General features: G+C 46.5%; 1 protein-coding gene across 2 annotated transcripts in view; it reads left to right on the forward strand.

Annotated features, from left to right (window-relative positions):
* kif13ba (kinesin family member 13Ba) overlaps positions 1-27,687 on the forward strand; it is a 54,503-nt gene that overhangs the window by 19,050 nt on the left and 7,766 nt on the right. For both annotated transcript variants that reach the window (XM_012836822.2, XM_012836825.2), the window contains exons 7-36: positions 71-158; positions 465-599; positions 4,649-4,761; positions 5,295-5,406; positions 5,688-5,900; positions 6,812-6,922; positions 7,451-7,585; positions 9,066-9,196; positions 10,053-10,139; positions 10,661-10,845; positions 11,882-12,155; positions 15,158-15,320; positions 16,047-16,193; positions 16,747-16,896; positions 17,344-17,469; positions 17,990-18,163; positions 19,052-19,209; positions 19,298-19,430; positions 21,152-21,298; positions 22,587-22,616; positions 22,942-23,041; positions 23,411-23,537; positions 24,069-24,124; positions 24,398-24,522; positions 25,086-25,262; positions 25,697-25,792; positions 26,387-26,539; positions 26,811-26,888; positions 27,030-27,083; positions 27,443-27,566. In XM_012836822.2, the coding sequence (XP_012692276.2) occupies positions 71-158; positions 465-599; positions 4,649-4,761; positions 5,295-5,406; positions 5,688-5,900; positions 6,812-6,922; positions 7,451-7,585; positions 9,066-9,196; positions 10,053-10,139; positions 10,661-10,845; positions 11,882-12,155; positions 15,158-15,320; positions 16,047-16,193; positions 16,747-16,896; positions 17,344-17,469; positions 17,990-18,163; positions 19,052-19,209; positions 19,298-19,430; positions 21,152-21,298; positions 22,587-22,616; positions 22,942-23,041; positions 23,411-23,537; positions 24,069-24,124; positions 24,398-24,522; positions 25,086-25,262; positions 25,697-25,792; positions 26,387-26,539; positions 26,811-26,888; positions 27,030-27,083; positions 27,443-27,566 (3,902 nt within the window). The remainder of the gene's footprint in view (positions 1-70; positions 159-464; positions 600-4,648; positions 4,762-5,294; positions 5,407-5,687; positions 5,901-6,811; positions 6,923-7,450; positions 7,586-9,065; positions 9,197-10,052; positions 10,140-10,660; positions 10,846-11,881; positions 12,156-15,157; positions 15,321-16,046; positions 16,194-16,746; positions 16,897-17,343; positions 17,470-17,989; positions 18,164-19,051; positions 19,210-19,297; positions 19,431-21,151; positions 21,299-22,586; positions 22,617-22,941; positions 23,042-23,410; positions 23,538-24,068; positions 24,125-24,397; positions 24,523-25,085; positions 25,263-25,696; positions 25,793-26,386; positions 26,540-26,810; positions 26,889-27,029; positions 27,084-27,442; positions 27,567-27,687) is intronic.

Consider the following 27,687-nt stretch of genomic DNA (forward strand, 5'->3'; position numbering starts at 1 on the left):
CATACAGTTCCAGGTGAAGTGCAGCAGTGCAGTGTGCGATGAGCTTGTGTTTGTTTGATCTGTGCTCTAGGAGTCGACAGGCCCTGAGAGTGAGGGAGCACAAAGTAATGGGGCCGTACGTGGATGGCCTTTCTCGGCTCGCCGTGGCCTGTTACAAGGTGAAGCTCACACACATTTTGAAAACTTGAGCTAACCAGCACAGAAACGAGAGCATTTTTCAGTGTTGGAATGAAGCATTGTATGAATTTATAGTTCCAGTCACTGACTTAACAACAGCGTTGAAGTAAAGTTTATCGAAATGTTTCATGGAACGAGCACTGGTCAGTAGTGGAAGTTTGTAGTGGGTAATGTCTTGGCTGTCCCTGTGCGGCAATATCAGCCAATTTAAAGGTTATTTTTGGAAGTGGTGTTTGGAAAGGATGAACTCTGATGATCAGCTGCATATCTTTTTCGTTCCTTTTCAGGACATTGAGTCTCTGATGTCTGAGGGAAACAAGTCTCGCACAGTCGCCGCCACCAACATGAACGAGGAGAGCAGTCGCTCCCATGCTGTGTTCAACATCATCCTCACACACACCCTGATAGACCTGCGGTCAGGGGTAAGAGAATCACACCCATGCAGACACACACATACACAAACACACACCCATACCCACCCAAAGAGTATCAGCAGCCTTCCCCCTCCCCACACACACTCACACACCCTCAAAGACCAGTTAGTGGTAAGAACAACACACATACTCTCACAGACAGTCAGGGGTAGGCAACACATGCATATACATACATAGTATTATTATGTATTAGTTTATTCTTATCACTGCTAGATGGTTCACACTGTCTCCTTCAGCCTTCTCTTTTCTGGGACTTTCAATGGCAGAGTCTGCGTCTCATACACACACATGCACACACACACACATGCACACACACACACAAAGGCATACGCGCCTCTCTCTTTCATTCTCCTCTGTCTCAGCGCAACCCCATCCCCCACTGCAGGAATAGCCAACGGTCCGTCCTGAGGATCCAGTTCCAGACCTAATCTCACATAAACTGGATTTTGCCTATCAGATGCGGCGCGGGCCCCTGATTAGCTGAGTCAGGCTGGAGGCACATGGGGTTTTATGTGCGCTGCTCAGCGAGCGCGTATCCAGGAAGAGCCTCCTGCCCCCTCGGCTCCGTCAGGGTTGCCAGGGTTGGGTTTCAGCGTGCGGCAGCACTCTCGAAGGCAACTGATGCCTACTTCCTGATCACGGTGCTGCCCACGATGCTGTTTCTGCCTTGACCTTAACTCAGGTCAGAGCAAAGGATCCTTATCCTCACATCAGCACAGCAGAACACACCAAAACTGCTGCGCTGCACTGGTTTCTGCAATAGCACCTGTCTTTAGAACCCAAGTACTTGTCTTACACTTACATCGATCAGAGTTTGTTAGTCACACCATGTTTTAGTGTGGAGCGCACATGAATTTAGTATATACTATTAAAGGATACTTATGCGGTGGCACCATCATAAGAGCCGTAAGTTACTAAATGGAGAGAATAGTTAAAAGCTTCTTGCTTTACTGTATGATTCTTTATAAGTCTGCTTTTTTATGGGTTAGAGTTTCTTTGGAACACCCATGTTGTTCTGTGAAACGTGCTGTGTGGAGTAATTTAATACACACTCACTAAGGACACTTATGGCACCATTGTGTGGTGGTACCATTATTTTTGTATCATAAAAGAATCGCTGGTGTCGTTGCATAAAGGAGCGCAGTTAAAGGCCTTTTCCTTTGCTGTGTGGTTCTCTGCCAGTCTGCGTGTTCTGCTTTGCTGCAGGGCCCTGGGGTGCTCGATCCCCACAGGAAAATCCATGAATAAATAAAGGCGTCTGCCCAGAGTCCCACGTCAGCCGATCCCTTATCGCTGCAGCGCTGTCACTGTCACCGTGTGCTTCTCGTTGGCCCCCCCTTTTCTCTGTCCCTGTCACCCAATTCTGCACGGAACAGACGAAACCTGTCTCCGTCAATAATTCAGCAGGGCGCTGGACACGGGGCCGCCCCTCGTTCCTCTCCCTCTACAGGTGCACCGCCACTGTCATGCAAATGCGAGGCTAAACATAACCCACACGGCCTTATCATTCACACAGCCTCTCCCTCAAAGGGCCGCTGTCCTGTCAGTGCCCAGACGCACTACGACGACGGTGGCGGCCATCACACGCAGAGATGAAGTGTGAGCGTGAAGACACTATGACACCAAGGGCCTGATGGGTAATGCAAACAGGCTGGTGAACGGTTAAGGTGAACACACTTCATAGGTATTTGGACAGTGAGACACGTCCTGTGTGTGTGTGTGTGTGTGTGTGTGTGTGTGTGTGTGTGTGTGTGTGTGTGTGTGTGTGTGTGTGACAGTCAACAGCTCCTGCACTGTTTGCCCAACGTATTTGACCTCCATTTCTCATCCGCAGTGACAGCACTCCGTCGCAAGTGCACGTATAAATGACATTGATTTAAAAAGTCATCACATTAAGACATGTACACACAGGTCAAAGTGCCCTGACCTCACCTTCTAAGTACAATCATAGGACGGCGCCCTGTGTTTGATCCCAGCTTGTGGCCCAATAGAAACCCCCTCAGCTTCAGCGCAGTCAGTACCCACCCCGCCAGACTCGCACAGTGCTCCAGTAAATTTAAGGGAAGTTGTTAATCTGCCCGGGCAATAAGTTTGATGTTCAGATGCTGACGCTTTCACAGGCTGCTGCAGCTAAAGACTAGCACATGCTAAAGGGCTCCAAACTGTCTTATTCTTAAAGGCCTGTGCATTTTTATGACAAATGTAATTTCATATTAACAGATGTATATAATGTATAGATGTAAAAGATTTCATTTAGATCTGTTGCATATTATATAGCAGATTTAATTCAGATCTGTTGCATATTATAAAGCAGATTTAAATTATAGATGTAATGTAAATATGTAATTAATGGTATTTTATAAATGTATTTATCATTATAAGGCATTATTATAAACAGGTGTGTTATTATGGTGAGGCATTTCATTCAGTTTCAGTATGTGAGAGGGGAATGAGCTACCCTTTCCCCAGTGTGTCTTGCGGGCGTTTTTTCCAACGGCCTCTAAAGCAGTAAATGAACTCCAGTCATATGGCACATGACTGCTAGGCTGTCAGCTGGACGTTGGACCCTCGTTCGGTCGATGATGCCGGGATGAGCGCATCGGCAGCAACAACACCACTCTTTGTTTTCAGCCTGTGACTCTGCAGTCTCTGCTCCACGCGCTTTCCTCCTCAGTCTCTTCCTGTCCCCCCTTACTCTCCTCTCGGCCCTCGCCTCCTCCCCCTCACCTCCTCCCCCCCACCTCCTCCCCCACCCCCTTTGCTTTGCAGCCCTCCTGTGGCTCATCTGTCTTCAACACTGGAAATCTATATGATGGATGTGTTATGATAAGTGATAGCGGAGAGTGTTGCTGGGGAAAGCTCAATGTTTCCTCACCGGAACGCACCCCACCCAAGAGACTGTGGCAACACTTTCAGAGAGGGAGAGAGCGAGAGGGAGAGAATTGGAAACAGAGGGAGAGGGTGAGAGAGTGATGGAGTTAGAGGTGGAGTGAGCGAGAGAGAGCTAGAGAGCAAAAGAATGAAAAGTGTGTGAGTGTTCGTGAGAGAGAGAGGGGAGATACACGAGGAGGTGTGCGTGTGTTTGTTTGTGTGTGTGTGTGAGAGAAAGGGGGGGAATACACAAGGAGGTGCGAGTGTTTGTGTCTGTGTGTGTGTATGTGTTTGTGAGTGTGTGAGAGAGGGAGAGCGGGGGGAGATACACAAGGAGGTGTGTGTGTGTGTGTGTGTGAGAGAGAGCTACAGAGACTGACAGAGTGTATTGTGTGGTGTGTTTTTTTATTTATTTATTTTTTATTGTTTACTGTAATTCATGTACACTCGTTCCAGCACAGCTTATGGGAATTTGAAAGAAGCATCAGAAGCAAAAGGGACTTGCTGTGAGTGAGAGATGGGGAGACGGAGCGAGAGGCAGAGATTGGGAGAGAGGAGAGAGGGAGAGAACAATGGTGGCTTGTTTCTGTGGTTCTGTAGTAGCCCCTCGCTCCCCATTGTTCTTGCTCAATGTAGACATGTTCAACGGAGTTTGCCTAACAAGTTCTTTCACATACATCAGCTGCCCCCGTTTCCAGTTTGGCAGCCCTGAAAAAGAGGTTGTGTCTCCAGCAGAGGGGTGCTTATGAAGCTGGAGCTCATCTGCCCTCCAGTCCCTGATTTGTTGCACATATTTCAGTTAAACACATAAAACATCTACAGCTTTTCTTGGAGAACTCTCCTTCTGCCCCTGGCCTGTGTTGGGGCCGGGTGTAGTAAAGTACGACTGTCAGATTCATTCATCTCCTCTTCTCTCCTACTCTCTTCTCCTTTCCTCTCTCTTCCTCTTCTCCTTTCCTATCTCCTCCTCTCTTCTCCCCTCTCACCCCCTCTTCTCCTTTCCTCTCTCTTCTCTCCTCTGCTTTTCTGTCCTTTCATCTCTCCTGCTCCCCTCTCCTCCTTTCCTTTCTTTTCTCTCCTCCTCTTTTCTCCTTTCCTTTCTCTTCTCCTCTTTTCTCCTTTCCTCTCTCCTCTTCTTCTCCCCTCTGCTCCTGTCTCTTTGGCAGACGAGTGGAGAGAAAGTGAGTAAGCTGAGTTTGGTGGATCTGGCCGGGAGTGAGAGGGCTGCAAAGACGGGAGCTGCAGGAGAGAGACTAAAAGAAGGCAGCAACATTAACAAGTATGACACACACACACACACACACACACACACACACACACACACACACACACACACACACTCTCTCTTCTTTTTTGGCTTTTCCTCAGAATTTCACAAACACACATGCATACACACACACTCCCACAAGCTCAGATCCACACACACACACACACACATGCGCACACACACACACACACACACACACACACAGACAGGCCCTCTCTGAGGCAGTGGAAGGCTTCTTGTGGATATTTCCTCATGTTGGCTGGTAACCCTGCCTCTTGTTCTCTGTATTCTGGTGGTGCTCTTTCAGCACTAACTTGGCCACCTAGACGGAAACCTCCTCAAATACTCTTCTGTGTGTGTGAGTCAGTGAACCACTGTGACTCAGGCTAAAGTACTGGCAGGGTGGCAGGGTGGCAGGTCTTATGTGGTGTTCATGTGTGGTCTCACACACACACACTTCTCTTATTCTCTGACTTACTCACCCTCTCACTTGCTTGTTCTCTCCCTCCACCACTCCTTTACATCTCTCTCTCTTTTCCCCCAAGGTCCCTGACCACACTGGGTCTGGTGATCTCGGCGCTGGCAGACCAGGGAGCTGGGAAGAACAAGACCAAGTTTGTGCCCTACAGAGACTCTGTGCTCACCTGGCTGCTCAAGGTGAGGACGGACTGACACACACACACACACACACACACACACACACACTGCATACATGCACGCAATGCATACACACACACACACACACACACACACACACAGACAAATAAATGCGTGTACTGATCATACACACACAAAATGTCATACTGTATACACACAAGCACACCTATAAACATGCATACTGATGCTCACCCTGGTACCATACTACCTTCTTATATGTATCTGTCTTCTCCCTCTGGTGTTGTAAAATATCTTCCCATCACTCTTATCCGTATCTACAGGACAGTCTTGGTGGCAACAGTCGCACGGCAATGGTTGCCACGGTGAGTCCGGCAGCAGACAACTATGACGAGACACTGTCCACTCTCCGCTACGCTGACCGCGCCAAGAGCATCGTCAACCACGCTGTGGTCAATGAGGACCCCAATGCTCGCATCATACGAGAACTCAGAGAAGAAGTGGAGAAGCTTAGAGTCCAGCTCACCCAGGCTGAGGTACACACACAAACACACACACACACACACACACACACACACACACACCATAGGGGTTGGGGAACCTAGTGCATGTATATACACAGTCACACACACTTAAAGTGAGCTCACTTTAAAGGAGATGAACAAGCTTTGTGAAATATATAAAAATGCTTATACCACGGCTTGGTTGAATTTCCGTTCTTAAGAAGGTCAGTTATCTTTTGATATTTGCACACCTGTGAAGCAGTCCTAGTGTTTGACAGTATTATACTTTTTTTTTCTCTCCAAATTTTGCAATTTGGTAGTGCTTAAAGCTTAAAGGACGATATCCCTGTGGAGGGATATTTTGTTGTTGTTGTTGTCAATATGCCTTTATAGCGCTGCAAGTTTTTGTCCTAGAGACATAAAAATAACACCCCCAGAAACCTTGAATCTTCTACTTTTTTAAAATATATGAACTGGCCCATTGTGACAGACTTATTAGTTGACAGACAGAAATACAAATAGCAACATGTAACATAGGTCTGAAAGAGCTTTTGGTACCGTTCCACTGCATTTGACCTAAGGACCACAGTGATGTAACATAGCTAAGGTCGAAATGGCTCAACAGAATGCTGGGATATGCTAGCTTGGCAATGAGAGGTATGGAACTAATAACTGGGTTTTGGCCGTAGCAACCATACATTGCGATTAGCAGGGCAGTAATGGACTTCACGGCGTTTGGGCAGTAGTAAATAATGTAATTAAAGAAAATTAATTTTTCTTAATTTCATCCCTTACATGATGAAAAGTCATGAAGATGTCACCTCCGACGGTTTATGATTAAATTGATATTCTTATTAGTAATAGGAAATGTAATATAGTAATATGAAATGGCTTTTAAGCATTTTAGCATACAAAGAATTGTAATGATGGCTCTCTGTGTGTAGTCTATGAAAGCCCCAGAGCTGAAGGATAGGCTGGAGGAGTCTGAGAAGCTGATCCAGGAGATGACCGTCACCTGGGAGGAGAAGCTAAGGAAAACAGAAGAGGTCGCTCAGGTACACACAGGACTCTCACGCACACACTCTGTCTCTTTCTCACCAACTCACACACAGTCACTCACACACGAAATGTTTCATGCATACCTACTACACACCCCCACACACTAAATAGCATCGGTCCCATGCAGACACATCCATCCTTACACTCAACAGAACTCATGTGACTTATGTTTGAGTTGCTGTGTGCGCGTGCGTGCGTGTGCAGTTAAAGTAGAAACATGTCTAAGAACAGGCTGCTTCTGAAGGCTGTGAGTCAGCATGACATGATGTAGAGATTCCCCTCTGTCGGTGTCTGGGGGTGTGTGTGTTGCATGTTTCTGTGTGTCTCTGTTGGTCATCGGTCGGTCTACTTTGTGTGTGTGTGTGTCTGTTTATGTTTGTCTATGTGGCTTTTTGCTTGCCTGTGATTGTGTGTGTGTGTGTGTTTATGTTTGTGGCTTCGTGCTTGTCTGTGAATGTGTGTGTGAGTTTACGCTTGTGGCTTCGTGTGTGTGTGTGTTCATGTATGACTGTGTGTATCTCCAGGAGAGGCAGCGGCAGCTGGAGAGTCTGGGGATCTCCCTGCAGTCCTCTGGCATTCGTGTCGGAGAGGACAAGTGCTTCCTGGTCAACCTCAACGCAGACCCCGCCCTCAACGAGCTGCTTGTCTACTACCTGAAGGTACAACCACCTGTCAATCAAGTTTACTTCACATGACGCTCACTCTCTCTACCTGAAATGGCATACGTGTTGTGTTGTCACGTGGATAAATGAACCCCAGCACTGAACGGTAACAAACTTAGCCCAGCACAGATCGTTATTTCATTTTAGCTTACACTATATTTTCACTGAAAAGAACTTGAAGCACCATGTCAAGTAGGCCAGTTCATCCTAATTAGTAATGTGCACTGCCTAGTTAGTATATGTTTGGTCTATTTGACATATACAGAGACACGCTCTCGCTCTCCCTACTGTCCGGCCTTCTCCTGTAGTTGCCTTGTGATCCTTAGCAGCCCTGTTCTAAGCCGCTGGTGCTTCTGGGACTGAAGGGTGTTGACATGACGTTCTGATCTGTTTCAAATCAAAGCCGCGTGTGCATGGGATTGGCCTGGCCTTTACCTTACACGCACACAAGAAGCTGATTGTTTTCCCGGTTTTCCATGAAATCCTTGCAAAAACTGTCCTCCTAAGAACTTTTTAAAACAGGACTTCCTTAGTATAATATTCAAAGCCTTGGACCCAAGCCTTGCGTTACGGCTGTATGTTTGGAAGTACTGTATACGACTAGAGTTTCGTCTCAGCCCCGTTATGAGTGGTGATCCAGCTAGTCTTGCCCCCCTGAGGGTAATCAGAATAATCAGACCCAGGTGTGCGTGTGCGTGCGCATGCGTCTGCGTGGTGTGGTAGCCTAGTACAGGACAGAATCCTTGAAATGGGACTTTACTGTTTGTGTGTGTGTGTTTGTGTGTCAGTCATGTGTTGTTGCAGGAGCTGCCTAGAGTGTGTTTGATCAGGGGCGGCTACCCCAAGGGAGTGATTGGGCACTTATCTGAAAGGCCTGCCTTGCTCTATGGTCTTAATCTGTGTGTGGTCAGCTCTGGCTGATGTTATGTTGACATGGTGTGTGTGTGTGAGAGAGAGAGAGACAGACAGACAGAGAGTGATTGGGTTGGTTCACACTGCAGTGAGTAGGGCAGTTATACAGAAGGAGGATTAGTCTCTGAAAGTAAAGTAGAGGTTTGTTGCATGTGTGGAATGTTTGCTTGCTTGTGTGTGTGTGTGTGTGTATTAGAACACTAAGCTTGGTTAGCTCAGGGCATTTCCCTAAAAGGGAAGATTGTGTGTGTCTGTGTATTACAACTCTAAGCTTACTTAAGTTAGCTGAGGGTATTTCTCTAAAAGGTAGAGAGTGTGTGTGTATGTGTATTAGAACACTAAACTTGCAGCTAGCTCAGCCTACTCTTGAAGCATTGTGCTTTCATCATAGAGGTCTGTTTTATTGGATGTGTGCGTGTTTACACGAACATTAAAGGTGGTTTGAAGTGTGTAGATGTGTGCACTAAAGTGGGTTAATGTGCTGTGTATGTGTTTAAGAACACACTTAAGTTAATATGTTATACGCTCTGTGTGTGTGTGTGTGTGCGCGTGCGTGTGTGTGCAGGAGCACACTAAGGTGGGTTCAGCTGACTCACAGGACATCCAGCTGTGCGGGATGGGCATCCAGGCGGAACACTGTGTCATCATCATCACAACCGACGGAAGCGTGCTGCTCACACCCTACCGCAGCTCACGGTGCGCAAACGCTGTTATCGTCCTCCAACTCCTCCTCCTCCTGTTCATCTTCAATAATTATCACCGTCCTCTTTAGCTCTGTTATCCTCCCCGTCCTCTTCTGCTCAGTTATTATCCTCCTCCTCTTCATCTTTAGCACAGATATCACCCTCCTCTTCCTCCAACTCAGTTATCATCCTCCTCTTCATCTTTAGCAGTTATCACCCTCATCATCTTTAGCACAGTTATCACCCTCCTCCTCCCCTTCTTCCTCTTTAGCACAGTAACCATCCTCCTCCTCTTCAGCTCAGTTATCATCCTCCTCCACACAGTTATCCTCCTCTTCCTCTTTAGCAGTTATCCTCCTCTTCCTCTCATATATCTCCCTCCTCCTCTTCAGCTCAGTGACCACCCTGCACCTCCCTTTTCCCCTCCCTATCAGTAGTGTCTTCCCCTGAGAGATTCCTGTGTTTGTTATCAGCAGAAGAAAATTAATTGCTTCCCAAGGATCTGATTATCCCTTCTCTGGCCCATTTCTGTGATCACGACCCATCAGATATCTTGGAGAGCATTTGGAAATGAAAAGCATCAGGGGTGATTGCTGTGATTGAGTGCTGGCATAAACTTCCAGACAAAGGAGCTTAAGTTGTTACTAGGACAAGCATTTGTCATACCAAACACTAGGGCATTTGTCTTTTTAATACTTGTTTTTAGTTGAATAGTTCAATTCTTAAATAGTTGTTTTTTGACCTTTAGTGAATGTTCATGACCGTGGATAAAGAAACGCAGCCCCAGCTATAGTTCACCTTAATGGCTCTGTGCATGAGACTCTTGAGACCTCCAGCACTCATCACTCTCAATTCTCTCGTCTCTTTAGAACTTGTATCAATGGTTCCCCGGTAACCAGCCAGCAGCAGATTCACCATGGCGACCGCATCCTGTGGGGCAACAACCACTTTTTCAGGTATGCCCATGAAATACTTAATTCATTCAGTCATTCATTGAAAGTAAATATGGCTGCCTGTGGGGCTGGTAGCCTCTCGTTATGAGACCAGTGCTTTTTTTTTGTGAGATGTGCAACCCTCTGTGTGTATTCATAATGCATTATATTTGACTACATTATTATTGTAATGTAAGCAGATGGGATTTTCAGCGAGCCAAAGTTCAACAGCTCTTATAAATCCATTGTCACTAATCATTAGTCCTATGAACAATTTACATATGAATACACTTCCTTTTCTCCCCATCTCTCTTCTCTTTGGTCCTCCTCTGGTTCTCTGATTATCTCATCTGATTTTTTCCTCTACTCTTTTTCTTTCTTCCCCCTCCCCCTTTTTTCTTGTTTCATGTTGTGTCTCTCTCTCCTCTCTTTCTTTCCTTTTTGTTATCTCTCTCCTGTGTCTATCTCTCTCTCTCGCCCCCTCTATTTATTTGTTCTCTCTCTCTTTCTCTCTCTCTCTCCTTCCCCCTCTCTGTCTGTCTCAGGATTAACCTGCCTAAGCGTCGCTCGCGGGGTGATGATGAGGAAGGTGAGGGCAACATGAAGAACAGCACCAGCAACGAGCAGCTGGATGGCGACGGCGACTCGGCCAGCGAGGTCTCAAGCGAGGTCAGCTTCAGCTACGAGTTCGCCCAGACCGAGGTCATGATGAAGGCGCTCGGCAGCAACGGTGAGAGGCGCTACAGTCACGCCGACGTGTGCGGGCTTAGATGGGTTTTGGTTTGGAGCTGATAAAAGGACATTCAAATGTATGTGGTTATTTGAAGAGCTACAGCTACAAGTTCTCCCGTAGATCGCGATGAGGGCACTGAGCAGCAACAGTGAGATGGACTGCAGTGACTTTAATTTCGCCACGCTGATTTCAGAGCCTAACTCCTTGTGCACAAATGCCCCACAGATGTTAATGGTGTTAAACTCTGTGTTGGTACACAAATGCCCAGCTTGTTTAATGCCACCCACTCGTCCCTGTTCCCAGAGGTAAACCAGGCAATGCCTAGCCCTGGAGTTTCACTTAGTTTTTTCATATAATGCGTTCATCCACATCCTGTACAACACAGGATGTGACTTAATTTGCACATAGGATGTGACCTCGCTCGCCTCGACCCAGCTTGTTCTACATTCTTCAGTCATTTGTTCCTATGCCCAAAGACAGAAGTAGGTTTGGCACTGGCCAGACTATGCTATGGCTTCAGTTTCCATTCACAACACTAGTGCAGTGAAGTTGCACACTACTCGCATTTTAAGGCTAATATGAGATTAGATGAGAACCTAATACTCGCGTGTGTAGGTCAGGTCAGGAATTATCGCACATTCTTTGGATATCCCTGAACAAGCAATCACAGCTAATGATTTGCCCATCTCAAATTAGAACTGGAGATGCTGAAAGTGCTTTATTTTAGAGCTGCTTACCCCAAAACTATTTCAACTTTAGCAAAGTTCTGCTAAACTTTCAGCAGGTCTTTAGTCATTCTGTATAGTCTTTATTATTAGAGATTATGAGTAAGACTTTAATGGTGGTGGGGAATATTGGTAATATTGCTAATGCTATGAGCATCACTTTTACTGTACTTCAACTGGTAACTTAGGCTCTTCCTGCACCTGCTACTACTACCTCCCATATCCCTACTATTACTACTGCGCAACTGCTACTACCCACAATAATAATAATAATAATAATAAATCTTTTGTGTGCGTGTGTGTGTCAGACCCCATGCAGGCGGTACTGCAGAGCCTGGAGCGTCAGCACGAGGAGGAGAAGCGCTCTGCTCTGGAGCGGCAGCGGCAGATGTACGAGCAGGAGCTGCAGCAGCTGCGCAAACGCCTGCACCCCGATAGGCAGAGCACAGGCGGGGGCGGGCAGATGCCTCCCTCCCAGCAGCCACAGGGGGCGCAGTATCGCAGCTGGGAGCGCCTCAGCCTCGGAGGGGGGTCGTCGTCCGCCAGCGCCCAGCAGAGGCTACGCCAGTGGAGCGAAGAGAGGTGAGGTTGGGATGACCAGATTACAGGGTAGACTACAACTGCCACTTGGTCACGCCAGCATAGCATAACCTAGAGGAGCCGTGATCTGGGGACTACTGGATTACAGGGCTGGACTGTAGAAGTAGTACTTCAGAACACTAGTACTCGGGGGGTCGAGGAGATGTAGATCCTGGGGACTACTGGAGAGGTGTGCTGATGCTGATCACTGGGCTGGAGTACAGAGGTGGGGCTTCACGCTCCTATCAAAAACCATTGAGAGGGCAGCTTCCAAACAGGTCACAGAGTTCCTATCAAGGAACAATCTCCTCGATCCAAACCAGTCTGGATTCAAAAGTGGTCACTCCACCGAAACAGCCCTGTTGTCTGTGACAGAGGCCTTGAAAACAGCTAGAGCAGCAGCTCAATCCTCAGCTCTCGTCCTGCTTGATTTATCAGCTGCGTTTGATACAGTCAACCACCGCATCCTTCTGTCCATACTGTCAAGTATGGGCATTTCTGGCAAGGCGCACTCCTGGTTTGAATCGTACCTCACTGGGCGCTCGTTCAAGGTGTCATGGCAAGGTCAGCTGTCTGTACCTCACCACCTTACCACAGGGGTGCCCCAAGGCTCGGTGATGGGACCACTTCTCTTTGCCATTTACACCACTTCGCTGGGCCCTATCATCCGCTCGCATGGTTTTTCCTATCATTGCTATGCCGATGATACTCAACTGTTTCTGTCTTTCCCTCCTGAGGACACCACTGTCTCGGCGCGGATCTCGGACTGTCTTGCTGATATATCCACATGGATGAAAAACCACCACCTTCAGCTGAACCTGGCCAAAACGGAACTGATGGTCTTTCCAGCCAAACAGGCCATCCACCACAACATCAGCATCAATATTGACTCCTTGTCTCTTGTTCCATCCAAAACAGCAAGAAACCTCGGGGTCATTATTGATGACCAACTGACCTTCACGGACCACATTGCCTCTGTCTCTAGGTCCTGCCGCTTTGCGCTATTCAACATCCGCAAAATCAGGCCGTACCTAACCCAGTATGCCACCCAGCTGCTGGTGCAAACCTTGGTGAATTCCCGCCTTGATTACTGCAACGCCCTCCTAACGGGCCTGCCGGCTTGCGTGGTGAAACCACTACAAATGATCCAGAACGCGGCGGCGCGTCTGGTGTTCAACCAACCGAAGAGGGCACACGTCACCCCCGCTTCTTATTGACCTCCACTGGCTGCCTGTAGCTGCTCGCATTAAGTTCAAGTCACTTATGCTTGCCTACAGAGTGCTTGATGGTTCTGCTCCCACCTACCTAAATGCTCTTGTAAGGGCAAATGTTACACCCAGGATGCTGCGCTCTTCTAGTGAGCGTCGTTTGGCAGTGCCGTCTGTGCAAGTACGGCAGTCCAGACTATTCTCATTTGTAGTTCCACGTTGGTGGAATGAACTACCCAGCACTACCAGAGCAGGGGCGTCCCTCTCTACCTTTAAGAAGCTCTTGAAGACCCAACTCTTCAGAGAGCACTTCCTGTCCTAACTGGCACTTCGACTAGTGCATAACTTGCAATTACAGCAGTTACATTTCTGCACTTCTTTCTTTCTTTTTTATTTCATTTTGTTATATTTCTTATGTAAAGTAGTATTTATTTATTGTTACACCAGGTTCTATTGCTCGTAGCTTGAATATTCTCTCCCTTGTACGTCGCTTTGGACAAAAGCGTCTGCTAAATGACTAAATGTAAAATGTAAATGTAACAGAGTGCTAGCTGTGCAGTTGGGTGGGGAGAGGTGTGTTAGGCGAGTAAGTAAAGTTTGATTCTACAGCACATTTTAACACTATAACACAGCATAAGATATAGTATCGTAACGGTGTTAATTATCGGACGGTGTGTGTTATCTGCAAACGTTCGCGTTGTCATGTTAACCCATTATTAAACTGAGCATATCGATTGTTAATCCATTATTAAACTTAGCATTTTGATTGTTTAACAGAATGGTCGATTTTTGACACTGTCCGATAACTGACATAGCTACGCTAGGCCTCTTGCCCGTTGTAGATCAGTGGAGTGGCGCTGGAGCACACTAGCATAGTGGGGAAAGGAGAGGGCAGCTTAAGGGAAGTCCATTTTCACAAAGTGAACGGGTACACACTAGGACCAGCATGGCACCATCAAGCAGAGCACATTTCCTTCTGTAGCTTCCCAGCAGACTCTCTAGTAGACGTTAGAGCTCTGCGGTGCAGCCTGGTCACGCTAGAGCAGGAGTGGCCTCACGGTGGAGGGGCAGAGAGCCTGTGGGGCTGAAGCTAATGGCCTCATTAGCTCACCTACATCATGCTGTGTTAAGCTTGTGTGGAGGTAGATCATGCGCTGCATTAACTCAGTGCGGCCATAGTGTGCCAGTTGAGCAAGATCACAAGGCAAGCCATGTCAGTCTAGAGGAATGTCAATCTAGTGGAGTTCCACTACATCAGTAGAGCTTATCAGCACAAGTAGAGGCTGTGCTGTGCTGTATCTTACTGGAACTGTAGCTGTGCAAGACAGAACTACACTCAACACACTCATAATAGGACTGCAAGATTCATGCAAAAGTTCCATTATTAAAAGATTGTCCCATGTGTGTCAGCCTTAGAATTCTATAATATTTCAGTATTATTGACTTATTCATTACTGACAATTTTACACAGCGCCGTCCTCCTCTGATCATAGATACCTATAAACCGTCCCTAGTTGCAGTCACGATATATCGTAGCCTGTTGATCTTGGCCGGTTACACATCAGAGTGGATAAGTATTTTGGCTAACAAGTATGTTGTGATTGCCCAGAAGTTAACAGCAACATTAGCACCAGGAATTCTCGCCAGTATAAACAAACTAACTAGCCAATGAAAAGCCGCCAGAGGCACGACCTCAGATTGGCCCGCCAATAAAACACAGCCAGAGGTATGACCTCAGGTTGCTTGGCCAATGAAACGGCCTCCTGCTGACCCTTGGCTGACTTGTGTGTGCTCTAGGGAGGCGGTTCTGACCCGGAGCCTGCGTAAGCTGCGCGAGCAGATCGTTCGGGCCAACCTGCTGGTGCAGGAGGCCGGCTTCATCGCGGAGGAGGTGGACAAGAAAACGGAGTACCGGGTCACACTGCAGATCCCCGCCGCCAACCTCAATGCCAACAGGAAGGTCAGTCGCTGCCCTTCTCTCCAGCTCACACATGCACACTCGTGCACACATGCACTCATAAACACACGCGCACACACACACACACACACACACACACAGAGTCAGGCATTCATGCGCTCAGATATACATATATTCATGCAGTCTCTGACTCCCACACGTATGCATACATATACATACACATATAAACTCTTACACAAGCTCACTACCACACTGCCACTAACTCACACATGATCACACACACTGTGCACTCATGCACTCTTAAGTAATACACTAAAGCACTCTTTCTGTCAGTCAGTCAGATCCAAATTCCCTTACCCACACCCACCCACATGCTTGCTCTCATATGGGCACACACACACATTCTCCACTGGGCAGGGCAAGGAAAGTGTTGAAGCAGAGTTTCCATGGCCTTGTCCATGAAGTGTCCACATCCTTATTTATGTGTGTTTGGTAGGAGACCAGAGCCTCTCTCTCTCTCTCTCTCTCTCTCTCTCTCTCTCTCTCTCTCTCTCTCTCTCTCTGTACCAGCCTGCCTCCTGACGGGAAGGGCTATATAAAGCATGCTGCATATGTGGTGTGTGTTGGATCTATAACTCATCTGTAAACAAACTGCATTTTGTGTGTGTGTGTGTTGCTGTGTATCTTCCTTGCGTTTTGAAATTGTGTTTGAATTATGTTTTCTTTTTGTAACTGTGGATTTCTATTCTTTTGTGTGTGTGTGTGTAGCGTGACGCGGTGCTGAGTGAACCGGCCATCCAGGTGCGCCGTAAGGGGAAGGGGAAGCAGATCTGGGCCCTGGAGAAAATGGAGAACAGACTGGTGGACATGAGGGAGCTCTACCAGGAGTGGAAGGACTACGACGAGGACAACCCTGTAAGGAGACACACACACACACACACACACACACACACACACACACACACATTCACTTGTCCCCCCTTCAGCCTCGTGTTGGAGTGGACAGGTCACATAGGAAATGTATCAGTTTGATTAAAAAGCAGGATGCCTAACACCCTTCTACAGGTCCTACCCTTTTTCACACCCTCACACTTAGTCACAATCTCTTTCTCTCACTCACTCACTCTCTTTCTTTCTCTCTCTCTCTCTCTCACACTACTTATTCACTCTGTATTCTTTCCCCATCAACCACTTCATGCTTTTCACACCCTCTCATTTCAATAACATTTGACTACAGAACAAAGGGCCTAGTTTGCATTTTACCATGGGAAACATCAGTAATTGTAATACGTTCTGTAAGAGTGTGTCTGGTAGTTTGCCTACACTTCAGACATGGAATAAGTTGGCTTTGAATAATAACGGCACACAAATCTAAAATATATCTTATCATGTGTCCAAGGCTGTTCTGCACAATCCAAGTATCAGTAATTCATGATGGAAGAATAAAGGAAAGTCTTTACCTTTCCAGGTGATGAGGTCCTACCTGAGGCGAGCAGACCCCTTCTTCGATGAACAGGAGAACCACAGTCTAATCGGGGTGGCCAACGTGTTCCTGTCCTGCCTTTTCTATGATGTCAAACTGCAGTATGCTGTGCCCATTATCAACCAGAAGGGAGAGGTGAGGGGACTGGACTGGACTGGATGCTTGGTCATAGCAGTGGAGGATCTGGTTTAGGAAATAAACTGTTGTAAGAGGTTTTAGGCGTTTTATGTCCTTTTGTAAATTGAAAGCTCCTGTTCATTGTATTTGTGTAGCTCATTTCTTAAAAATGAAATGATGATTAATGATTAAAAACGAAACTATCTTGGACACCTGTCAGCATTGAGTTGCATATGAGTATGTGTGCTTGGACCCGGATGATTTCTTTTGGGATGATTATATGCATTTTGTGTGGGAGCGTGTGTGTGTGCGTGTGTGCTGTCTGTCGTGGGGATGCATTTACATTCTGTGTGTGTGCTGTCTGTCGTGGGGATGCATTTACATTATGTGTGTGTGTGTGTGTGTGTGTGTGTGTGTGTGTGCTGTCTGTTGTGGGAATGCATTTGCATTTTGTGTGTGTGTTAGGTGGTGGGTCGTCTGCATGTAGAGTTGGTGCGTGTAGCGGGGGGCGTAGACGAGAGCATGGCGGGAGGAGACGACAGCGACGGCAGCCCAGATGGGGAGCTTCAGGAGAGGAAGCTCGTCTGCATGGTGAGTGAAAGTCTGCATCACTTCCTGTACAGTTATGGACTTCCTGCCAGATAGTGATGTTCTGAAGTGTGCTTCATTGTACTGTATATGAAACTGCCAGTTAAGTAACTCTTGTGAATCCATATGTTATATGCTATGGGCCACATTCCTTGGCAAGGTTATTTATATTGCTATTTGTATATGCTAGTCCAGCTTTAAAGGTACAGTCCTTAAGTATAATCCATTACACTCTTCGTGTATCTGTCCATCCAGTGCGTACGTTCAAAAAATATGTTTGTCCTGGATCTGGTAAATGGAAAGTAAAGTGGCTTGGACTGAGCCATACACTATTCTAGCCAATCAACTAGTTGCTTCAGGAGCATGGGAAGAAGAGGTGTAATTTGATTGGCTGTTGAGTTCAGATGTCAACAACATTTTGCCTGAATCAAAGACTCTGCCTTTAATTAGGTTAGATGCTTTCATTTTCAGTCTCCTCCTTCCTTCTCATTTCCTCTTTTTTCTCCTCTTCTCTCTCTTGCAGATAAAGATCCTTCAGGCCACAGGTCTCCCCCAGTACCTGTCAAACTTCGTGTTCTGCCAGTACTCATTCTGGGACCAGGCGGAGCCCGTCATCGTGGCCCCGGAGGTCGACCCCTCAGCCTCCTCCCCCAACAGCAAAGACCCGCACTGCATGGTGGTGTTCGACAGCTGCAAGGTCAGAGTTTGGTTTTAGTCTCATTACTGTTGTGGATTTCATTTTGAATTGGTCTTGTGTGTAAATTATTGATCAGTGTTGGTCATGTGTGTAAATTATTTAGTATACACATGCAATTTATTTACGTCAATAACCTGATTGTTCACTTGCTGTTGCGAGACAGACATCCATTGACGTGCCTAAGTGTAGCACCAGATGTTTGGTTTGAAGTTTTTTTGAAACGGTAGAAAAGTTTCTGGATTTCTGTTAGTTTAAAAATACTGCAAACTTTGTCGGGATGTGAGCATGGTAGGTGGCCACCTCCAAAGTTTTGAATTACTACAAAAAAAAACTAAGAATATCAAAAGCAAAATCTGCTGGTTATGAACCCCATTCATCTGCCTGCTGTTTCGATGGCTCTGGGGGGGCTGACTCGTTTGAAGTGTGTGTGTGTGTGTGTGTGTGTGCGTGTGCGTGCGTCTGCATGTGCGTGTGTGAAGTTGCGCTCTCTTGATTTCATTAGTGAGATGCGGTGAGGCGGGGTGAGTCAGTGCTGCTATGTGCTGACTCAGTTCAGGGAGGGGAGGGGAGGGTGGGGCTGAGGGGATGACAGGAGGAGCTCAGCTCAGTTGAGTTGAGTGGGGAGGGTTCTGCTCCATCCTCCCTCTATAAACATGTTCAGACCTCTGGCAGCCGGATGGGAAGGGTTGTCTTGTTCTCCAAAGAGATCATTTAGATTAGATCACACTTCTGTTCCTGGAGAGTTGCAACACAGTGAAAGAATATATTCCATAATTACTGAATGGAATTGAGAGCTAGTATCACACTGACGATTCAGCTGGATGTAACACCATTTCTGTGTGTGTGTGTGTGTGTGTGTGTGTGTGTGTGTGTGTGTGTGTGTAACAGGAGGTGGCTGTGGCAGTGACTGAGGACTTCATTGAGTACCTGACGGATGGGGCGGTGGCCATCGAGGTGTTCGGCCACAGGCAGGCGGATCCTGGCAGAAACCCCGCCCTCTGGGACCTTAGCATCATCCAAGCCAAGACACGGACGCTTAGGGACAGGTGGGCTCTACAACACGCAATGTAACACAACACCAACACAACACAGATACCATTCTGACACTGATGTGTGTGTGTGGTTCCTGTGCAGATGGAGTGAGGTCACCCGTAAGCTGGAGGTGTGGCTGCAGGTGCTGGAGCTGAATGAGGTTGGCGAGTACATGCCCGTAGAGGTGGTGCCCGCCAGGGACGTCCGCACAGGGGGCATCTTCCAGCTCAAACAGGTAGACCTCCATCAGTTTATGACAGCAGCCATCCTTCAGCCTCCCACAAACATCCATCAGTTTATGACAGCAGCCATCCTTCAGCCTCCCACAAACATCCATCAGTTTAGAACAACAGCCATCCTTCAGCCTCCCTCAGTCCACAAGTAAACTCCTCTAGGAATGGGAGATGTGGGGATGCTGTGTACTATTATTGTTTTCCCTCGTTGTTACACATGACTTACACATAGTTTACAACATTTAAATATTCCTTCTCTCTACAGTTTTATTTTTTTTTTGAGTGGGGGTTGGGGGGCTAATACTGTAGAGGCACTAAAACATTAGGTGTGATATTTGATCAGTTTAACCTCACACCACTAGGATGGACCACTTTTGTCAGGCCGAGTACAAGTATAAATGCTTACATTTGTGTACTTGCCGATATGAGACCTTAATAATTTGCCTATGCCAGAGTTCTATGAATTTCTCCTACCCAGTTGTTTCCAGTAGGCAAGTCTGATAGGGCAGCAATAAGTGTCATAAAATCCTGCACCAGCTGTTTCCAGTAGGCAAATCTGGTAATGGCGTAACAACTCCTGACCTGTAGCCGGGCTGACCTTGCGGCGATTTAAAAAGAAGTGGAGGCAGTGTCTCAGATGTTCTTTAGAAAAATTGCAAATGTTTAATGGCCAGTTGCAACAGGCAAACACGCCAGAATGGATAAAAAAAAGAAACAAAAACTCCAAACAATAACTCTCAATAACTAATTCAGCTCCAAAATGACCAAGTAACTCTCAATAATCATGAGTCAACTTAACACTTGTCACTCTCAACTCTGGCAGTTTCACCTATGTCGCCAAGAGGGGTTGGAAGTTGTTCCCCTCAGACTCATCGCTTCAAAAGACCTGTTCTGCGCCAGTATTTTATTACCCCGGCCTGAACCATTACACACATCGCTAAAAATCAATTATCACTACCACTAAACAGTCATCCTAAATATTAGGGGTGGGGGAAAAAAATCGATTTTTCGATTTCTCTCGATTCTCTTTAGAACGATTCTGTCTCGATTCAGAAAAGTTCATAATCGATTTTTTAATAAAAAAAAAAAATTAATATATTTTTTTTTTTTTTTTTTTTACACATTCATTTTGTGTTGAAATGCAAGCTGCATCGATTATTGCATTGTTCATAGAAAGTCATAATTGTGACAAGGAAAAACTTTTTCTCTAATAAAAAAATAGATCTGTTGATTTATCAAACACAAAGTAGGAAGTGATTTGAGACTCTAAGTAGCAAACTCAAATGTTTTAAAAATTGAGATGCATCGATAATCGTTTTATCGGTTTAGAATTGATAATCGATAATCGGTTTAGAATCGAGAATCGGTTTAGAATCGAGAATCGGTTTAGAATCGAATCGTTGACCTCTGAATCGGAATCGAATCGAATCGTGAGGTGCCAAGAGATTCCCACCCCTACTAAATATCACTAAATACCTTCTCTATAGCAATTCCCACGGGTTTACACACCGAAAATCATCTACAGCCTTGAGTTTAACATAATGTTGCCATGAAGTGGTATCAGAGCGTGATATCGGGAATTTTTAGTATATGACCCGGTATCAGTGCATCCCGAGGCCACCTTTGACACAGACACAACACTTTTCTCCCTCTTTCATTTGAGATCTTAAGTGTGTGTGTGTGTGTGTCTGTGTGTGTTTTGTTGGTGTGTGTGTGATTGCAGGGCCAGTCACGGCGTATCCAGGTGGAGGTGCGGTCGGTGCAGGACTCTGGCACTATGCCCTTGATTGTGGAGGCGGTGCTGGGTGTGTCTGTGGGCTGTGTGGAGATCCAACAGGCTCGGCCCGCCAAAGGCAATGACAACCAGCAGGTTGGCACACCACACACTCACGCCAGATTCTTCTCTCTCTCTCTCCACCCCCCTCCCTCCTTCCCTCTCTCTCCCTCCCTCCCTCCCTCTCTCTCTCGCCATCTCCAGTAGTAATAGCATATCGTTTTCTGTTAGTTATACATTGATGAGTTATACAATCTCAGTTTGCATTAACCATCTGATTTACACACTGAGATAGTAGTTACAGCATATTTTAGTTATCTTAGTAATTAATAGTATTTAATGGTAAGGCGGGCTTACTTAAGCAATATAGTACGAGTGCGAGTGGGGTAGGTAAGGGAATATCCCTTACCTACCCCACTCGCACGAGTACTATATTGCTTTTATAAAACAATTTTATAGTCAACCAATTAACATTTAAACACGAAGTTATTGATAAAATTTTTTTTTTATTTCGCCATTGTTTCTCCGCAAGAAAAAAATAGTTCCATTGTCAACGTCTTTTGGAATTATAAGAACTTTGAATTAACGGTTATCGATTAATTGTATCAACGCGCTATAGAATGTTTCATTGCGGAGTGATTTATTATTAGCTGTGAAAAGTCCGAGTTGGGATGTCCTGGGGTATTCCAGGAACCAACTCACGGAACGTCTCTTGTCCAATCAGAAACAGCTAAATAATTAGATAGAACCCAATTGTTTTATAACTTAAATGAACCATCTGATTTAAACACTGGTGTGAACGCATGATTGAAATAGATCATAGCCTGCAAATATTTAAATTCATAACATCAGCATCACTAGGTGTGACTATATGGACCCAAACACACTTGCTGTTTTAGTCCTTAAGCAAAACCTCAACCACCCTAATGCTGAATGAAGCAGATGTTCAGTTTGTGTATGATTCGGTGCTGCAGACTGCCAAGTCAACCCTGTATCAGACCAGTAACATCAGATCACCTGACTTGAGGAAATTTCCCCCAAATCTTTTGTTCATGAAGTTTGTCTGAAAATAAGTGTTCCTGTGTAGGTCCACGCCAATCGCATCTGTGTCGTAGTTGCATCATTGGATTTCTATTGCTTTCTATTTTACTATTTAACTTTTCTATTAATTTCTATCTTATGATTCACTCAGATGCATTTGGTATATTTAGCCATCATGCCACCATCTGACCGCAGCCACGTGGTTGTAATCAATGTGTTAGATATGGCTGGTAGATGAATGTGTTGGAATTGGCTCTTAACTCTGCCTCTTGTTTGCTGTGTGTTTGTGTGTGTGTGTGTGTGTGTGTGTGTGTGTGTGTGTGTGTGTGTTTATGCTGTGAAGCCTGAAGGCGATGAAATGGACAGTTATCAGGTATGTTTGTTTTGTAACTCACCACCATAGTAACCTACGTGTATTGCAACTGCAGGTCACGGGGGAAGGGGTGGTGTGTGTATATGTAAATAATTAAGGGTCATGTTCCCAAAAGTGTTACAGTAGCTCATGGTAGAGTTGCTACTTGGTTCAGATACAGGGGGTACTCCTGGTAGGATAATGTTTGACCTGTTTAGCTACAGTAGCTCATGGTAGAGTAATGGTAGTGTGTATAGGATACAGTAGCTCATGGTAGAGTAATGGTAGTGTGTGTAGGATACAGTAGCTCATGGTAGACTAATGTTTCACACTGTTTGTCTTGCAGGAGCGAGACCTGGAGCGGTTGAGGAGGCAGTGGCTGACGGCCCTCACCAAGAGACAGGAGTACCTGGACCAGCATCTCCAGACGCTGGTCAGCAAAGCTGGTGAGCAGGATCACTCTCATACACACACACACGCGCGCACACACACACACACACACACACACACACACACACACACAGACATTATAGACACATGCACACAGGCACAAGCTCATAGAAAACACAAATACACACTGGTCGTAATTGACAAGTCAGTGGTGTCCTAACATGGCGGAAAACCCTGCCACAGTGCTCTGTCAAATCTGTCTTGAGTTTTAATTTGTAATTGAATAAGTGGTTGACTGAATTCATGTGAGTCTGTGGTTTTACCTGGTAAAGATGTCCATATGTGATCCATGTAACAGCTGTATCATCTGTATGTCAGAAAAATGCTTATTGTGTGTGTGTGTGTGTGTGTGCCTGTGTGTGTAGATAAGTCGGAGGATGATGTGGAGCGGGAGGCTCAGCTGCTGGAGTGGCGTCTGACGTTGACGGAGGAGAGAAATGCGGTGATGGTGCCCTCTGCTGGCAGCGGCATACCAGGTGCACCAGCTGAGTGGTAAGTCAGACACACAAAAGCTCTGTGTGCATGTCAGTGTAAGGTGTGTGTAAATTGTATCCGGTGTGTGTTGTCGGTCAGCCCATTTTCATTGCTCTGTCATTTCCCTTGAGGAAGAATTGTCTAAAAATGCAAAGCACTTCAGTTTCCTTTGAGATATTTAAGAGTCATTTCAATCAAAAATGAATCTATTAATTTCTACTTCCACATTTGATTTTTTTCAAATGTCATTCAGTTATGTAGGAAGTGAAAGCAGCATGCTACCATGCCATTTGGAACAGTGGGATCGTGATGGAATTCCCAGACATTCTGAGAGAATGGAGCGTCTGTCTGTCAGTCACCTCAATCCCATTAGTCCCATTAGCCTCTATTTCATTAGGAGACAAACCCTGTTGACTCTGCTGATCGAAGCTGAAAGGCTGTGACGAATGCATGCTGTGATACTTGACTGTGGGATTTTAAAGGTCACAAAAAAAGAGTTGTGTGTGTGTGCTATTGTATAACTGATAATGAATTGTCTTGCGTTGACAGGGTGCCACTTCCAGGGATGGAGACACACATACCCGTACTGTTTTTGGATCTGAGTGGTAGGAACTAAACATTCTCATGCCTCTGAAAATACCTTGTTTTATCATTGAGGGCTTTATAGATGGTCTTGGAACGTTTGTTTGTATTATTCATTGAAGTCTTGCCACAGTCTATTAAAAATCATTATTACAACATTGCAAGTGTCGTACTAATCTTTAGTGATGTGTGTCATTGTATGTTGGTGCAGCATTGAACTGAGTATTGTGCTATTCTCTGACGATGAATGGCACTTGACCTGATAAAATGTGAGTTGTTTATTTTCCTCTCCCCAGCGGATCACATCAGCTCCCAGGAGAACCTGGAGGCCCCCGAGGCTGGGGGGTGGGACGCCATGCTCAATGGGGAGGATGAGGACGACTTCTTCGAACTGCTGATTGTCAAACACTACGACGACGAGGTGAGGACATGCAACCTGCCTTCATTTAAACTGTGTGTGTGTGTGTGTGTGTGTGTGTGTGTGTGTGTGTGTGTGTGTGTGTGTGTGTGTGTGTGTGTGTGTGTGTGTGTGTGTGTGTGTGTGTGTGTGTGACGCTCCCTAGTGAATTTTGACTTATTTTTGAGAAGTAATGAGGCAGGGTAGTTTGCTTCCTTCAGCATTAATCTACACACACACACACACACACACACCAAGATGTCAACAATGAATGAATCAAAGTTGAATGAAATTTCGGTCATACTAAATGTACTCCTCACCTATTTGAGTACATCAAGGTCTTCTCACTCCCACTCCACCTTTGTCCTCTACAGGCCAAACCCTAATAGATACGCTAACTCACTGTTCCCCTGTCCCTGCACGTGCAGGTCTTAACATCTACTCCTCACCACTCCTCTGTGGCAACATCTCACTCTTCTAAATCCATCTCTGCTCTTGTCCCACTGACTCACGTGTGTGTGTCTCTCTCTCTCTCTCTCTCTCTCTCTCTCTCTCTCTCTCTCTCTCTCTCTCTCTGTGTTCCTCAGGTGCGTGCTGAGGCCTCGTGGGACTCCACGGTGCACGAGTGTCCCCAGTTGAGTCGCGGGGCGTCCCCAGAGCAGCGGGTCTACCTGACCGTACGCGCCGTCGTCCAGGTCAGCCATCCCGCAGACATGCAGCTGGTGCTGCGCAAACGAGTGTGTGTCAACCTCAACGCACGGCAGGTGAGCTCTCATAAATGCACAGACGCACACACGTACACACACACAAACACACACACACACACAGCCACCCTGTAGACATACATGTGTGTCAGCCTGAACACACAGCAGGTGAACTTAGGCTTAGGACACACACACACACACACACACACACACACACACACACACACACACACACACACACACACACTCACACACAAATCTGGTGTAGTCAGACATGCATGTTTGTGTCCAACTCTACTTCACTAAGTATGACAGGTGTGGCCTCTAGTTACCTCCAACACACACAGACAGGAGCATCGCCCACGCGTTCACACAGTGTACTTTAGTCATACCGCCTCCAGCTGGTTTTGAGCTGATATCAAGTGAAAGATTGGGAAGACTTCCTGTGGTTATGACGCTTCTGTGTGTGTGTGTGTTTGTTTGTGTTTATACAGCAGGGCTTTGCCCAGAACTTCCTGCGGAGGATGTCGACGCGGAGCACCATCCCGGGCTGTGGCGTGACGTTCGAGGTGGTGTCCAACATTCCTGGAGTGAGTACGGCCTCTCCGGTCTGCCATGCAGAAAACCGGACTCGCCATCTTCACATGGTTTAGGGCATTTCCTGTTGTCTTCTGCTGTTAAGGATTGCAGCTCGAGACGTCTGGTGCAGTGGTTGAGAAGAATTCAGACAACATGTTTTATGGCTTTCAAATATTCTGGGATTCCGACATTTTTATCATCAATAACACGACAAAAGGGAATATTCTCTCTGATGTGGTCCTATAATGTAAAGCACACCAGATGGACTCATTGCAAACATGGTTTCTGGTGAAAGTATTCCCATTTCTTTTAATCAAGTATTTTCTGTTGAACTGAATTATTCTCCCTGTGCTTGTCAGCCCTTTTGGTCTACTTTTAGTTCTTTTAGTTCTTTATTTCTACTGATCTCTCTTAATATATGTATGATGTTTTGGTCCATTGGTTACTCATTATTGTCATACCCTGCTATTAAATGCTGCTGTGTAAATTGTGCTGATGTCTGTTGCTGTGTCTGTTGCTAGTTCATTGTTTATAATGAATAGTGCCATGTAAACTATTCTGTTGTCCTGATGCCACTCTGGCCCCTCTGGTGCGGTCTTCCCCAGGATGCCCAGGGCTCTGAGGACCGAGAGATGCTTGCCCGCATGGCTGCCAGCGCAGAGAACCCCAAATCCTCCGACAACGAGGCGGCCATCGAGAAGTACCTGCGCAGCGTCCTGGCCGTGGAGAACATCTTGACGCTAGACCGACTGCGGCAGGTCTGCACCTCGGCCTCACGGCACACCCGTCATAGTGTTCCACTGGCAGAATGGGCTACTGCATGCCCAGGCCTCTAGAGTGGAACACTTACTTACACGGACACATAGACATGCAGGGTTATCTGTCAGCGGCTCCTTTTCCAAGAAACACCAGTGTCCTCTAGTTGTGTTCCTCTAGTGCATATCCAGTAACTGTAGATCCCTATATGGATCTTTCTGTGGGGTGTGTGCACTTGTTTATGTTTGTGTATGTGTGCTTGTGTGTGTTTAGGAGGTGGCTGTGAAGGAGCATCTCGCCACTAAGGGGAAGGGGAGCAGAAGAAGCCTGAGCTCGCCCAGTGTGCACAGGGTAAACCTCTCCGCTGTCTCCTCCTCCTCCTCCTCCTCCTTTATTCTCATCAGTGCCTTTAGCCTCTGCTCCATACATCCCAAAGTGTTGTTATACTTACAGAAATATGGCTCTGTGCTGCTTCCCTCCTCTCTCCCTCAGCTCTCTGGTAGCAGGCAGGACCTTTCTCTCAACTCCTCGCTAGAGGACAACAAGGTGAGTGCTAATGCAACTGTTTAAGTTTTCAAAAGCGTCTCCCTGTGGATGTGCAGCTGCCATGGCACGCGGTAACGAAAGATGCGTGATCTAGAGCTACCATGGCACGCCGTAACGAATTATTGTGTGCTGTGGTGTTGAGTTCATAGTCTCTAGTGTGGTGTGTGAATTATTTTAAGTGTGAATCAGGTGTGTATGTGTAGGTCTTTGTAGTGTGTACAGTGTGTCTGTGTGCACATGTGTCGTGCAGTACCAAAAGCCCCTTTCCTTACTGTGTGTTGTATAGCAGCTGCTGGCCGTGTCCTGACGGTGATCTCCTGGAGGCCTCATGCCTGTGTGCTTCTGTTTCCCTCCTGTAGAGTCGCTGGGAGAGCCAGCAGGACATCTTCATGACCTCCCCCCAGTTCAGTCGGACCCTCCCCCGACCCTCCGCGGCGCACAACCAGAACCAGAGTCCGCCCCAGAGTCAAGACTCTGATCAAGGTGAGCAACATGAGCCCTGACCCCTCCTCTTCAGGAGAACGAACGAACTACACTTGCCACCAGTAGGTGTTATGGCAGTATGGGTCCTATTGTTGTTTAACAGCACATTAGAAGCTAGTGT

The sequence above is a fragment of the Clupea harengus genome, chromosome 14, assembly GCF_900700415.2.
Source record: "Clupea harengus chromosome 14, Ch_v2.0.2, whole genome shotgun sequence".
NCBI lineage: Eukaryota > Metazoa > Chordata > Actinopteri > Clupeiformes > Clupeidae > Clupea > Clupea harengus.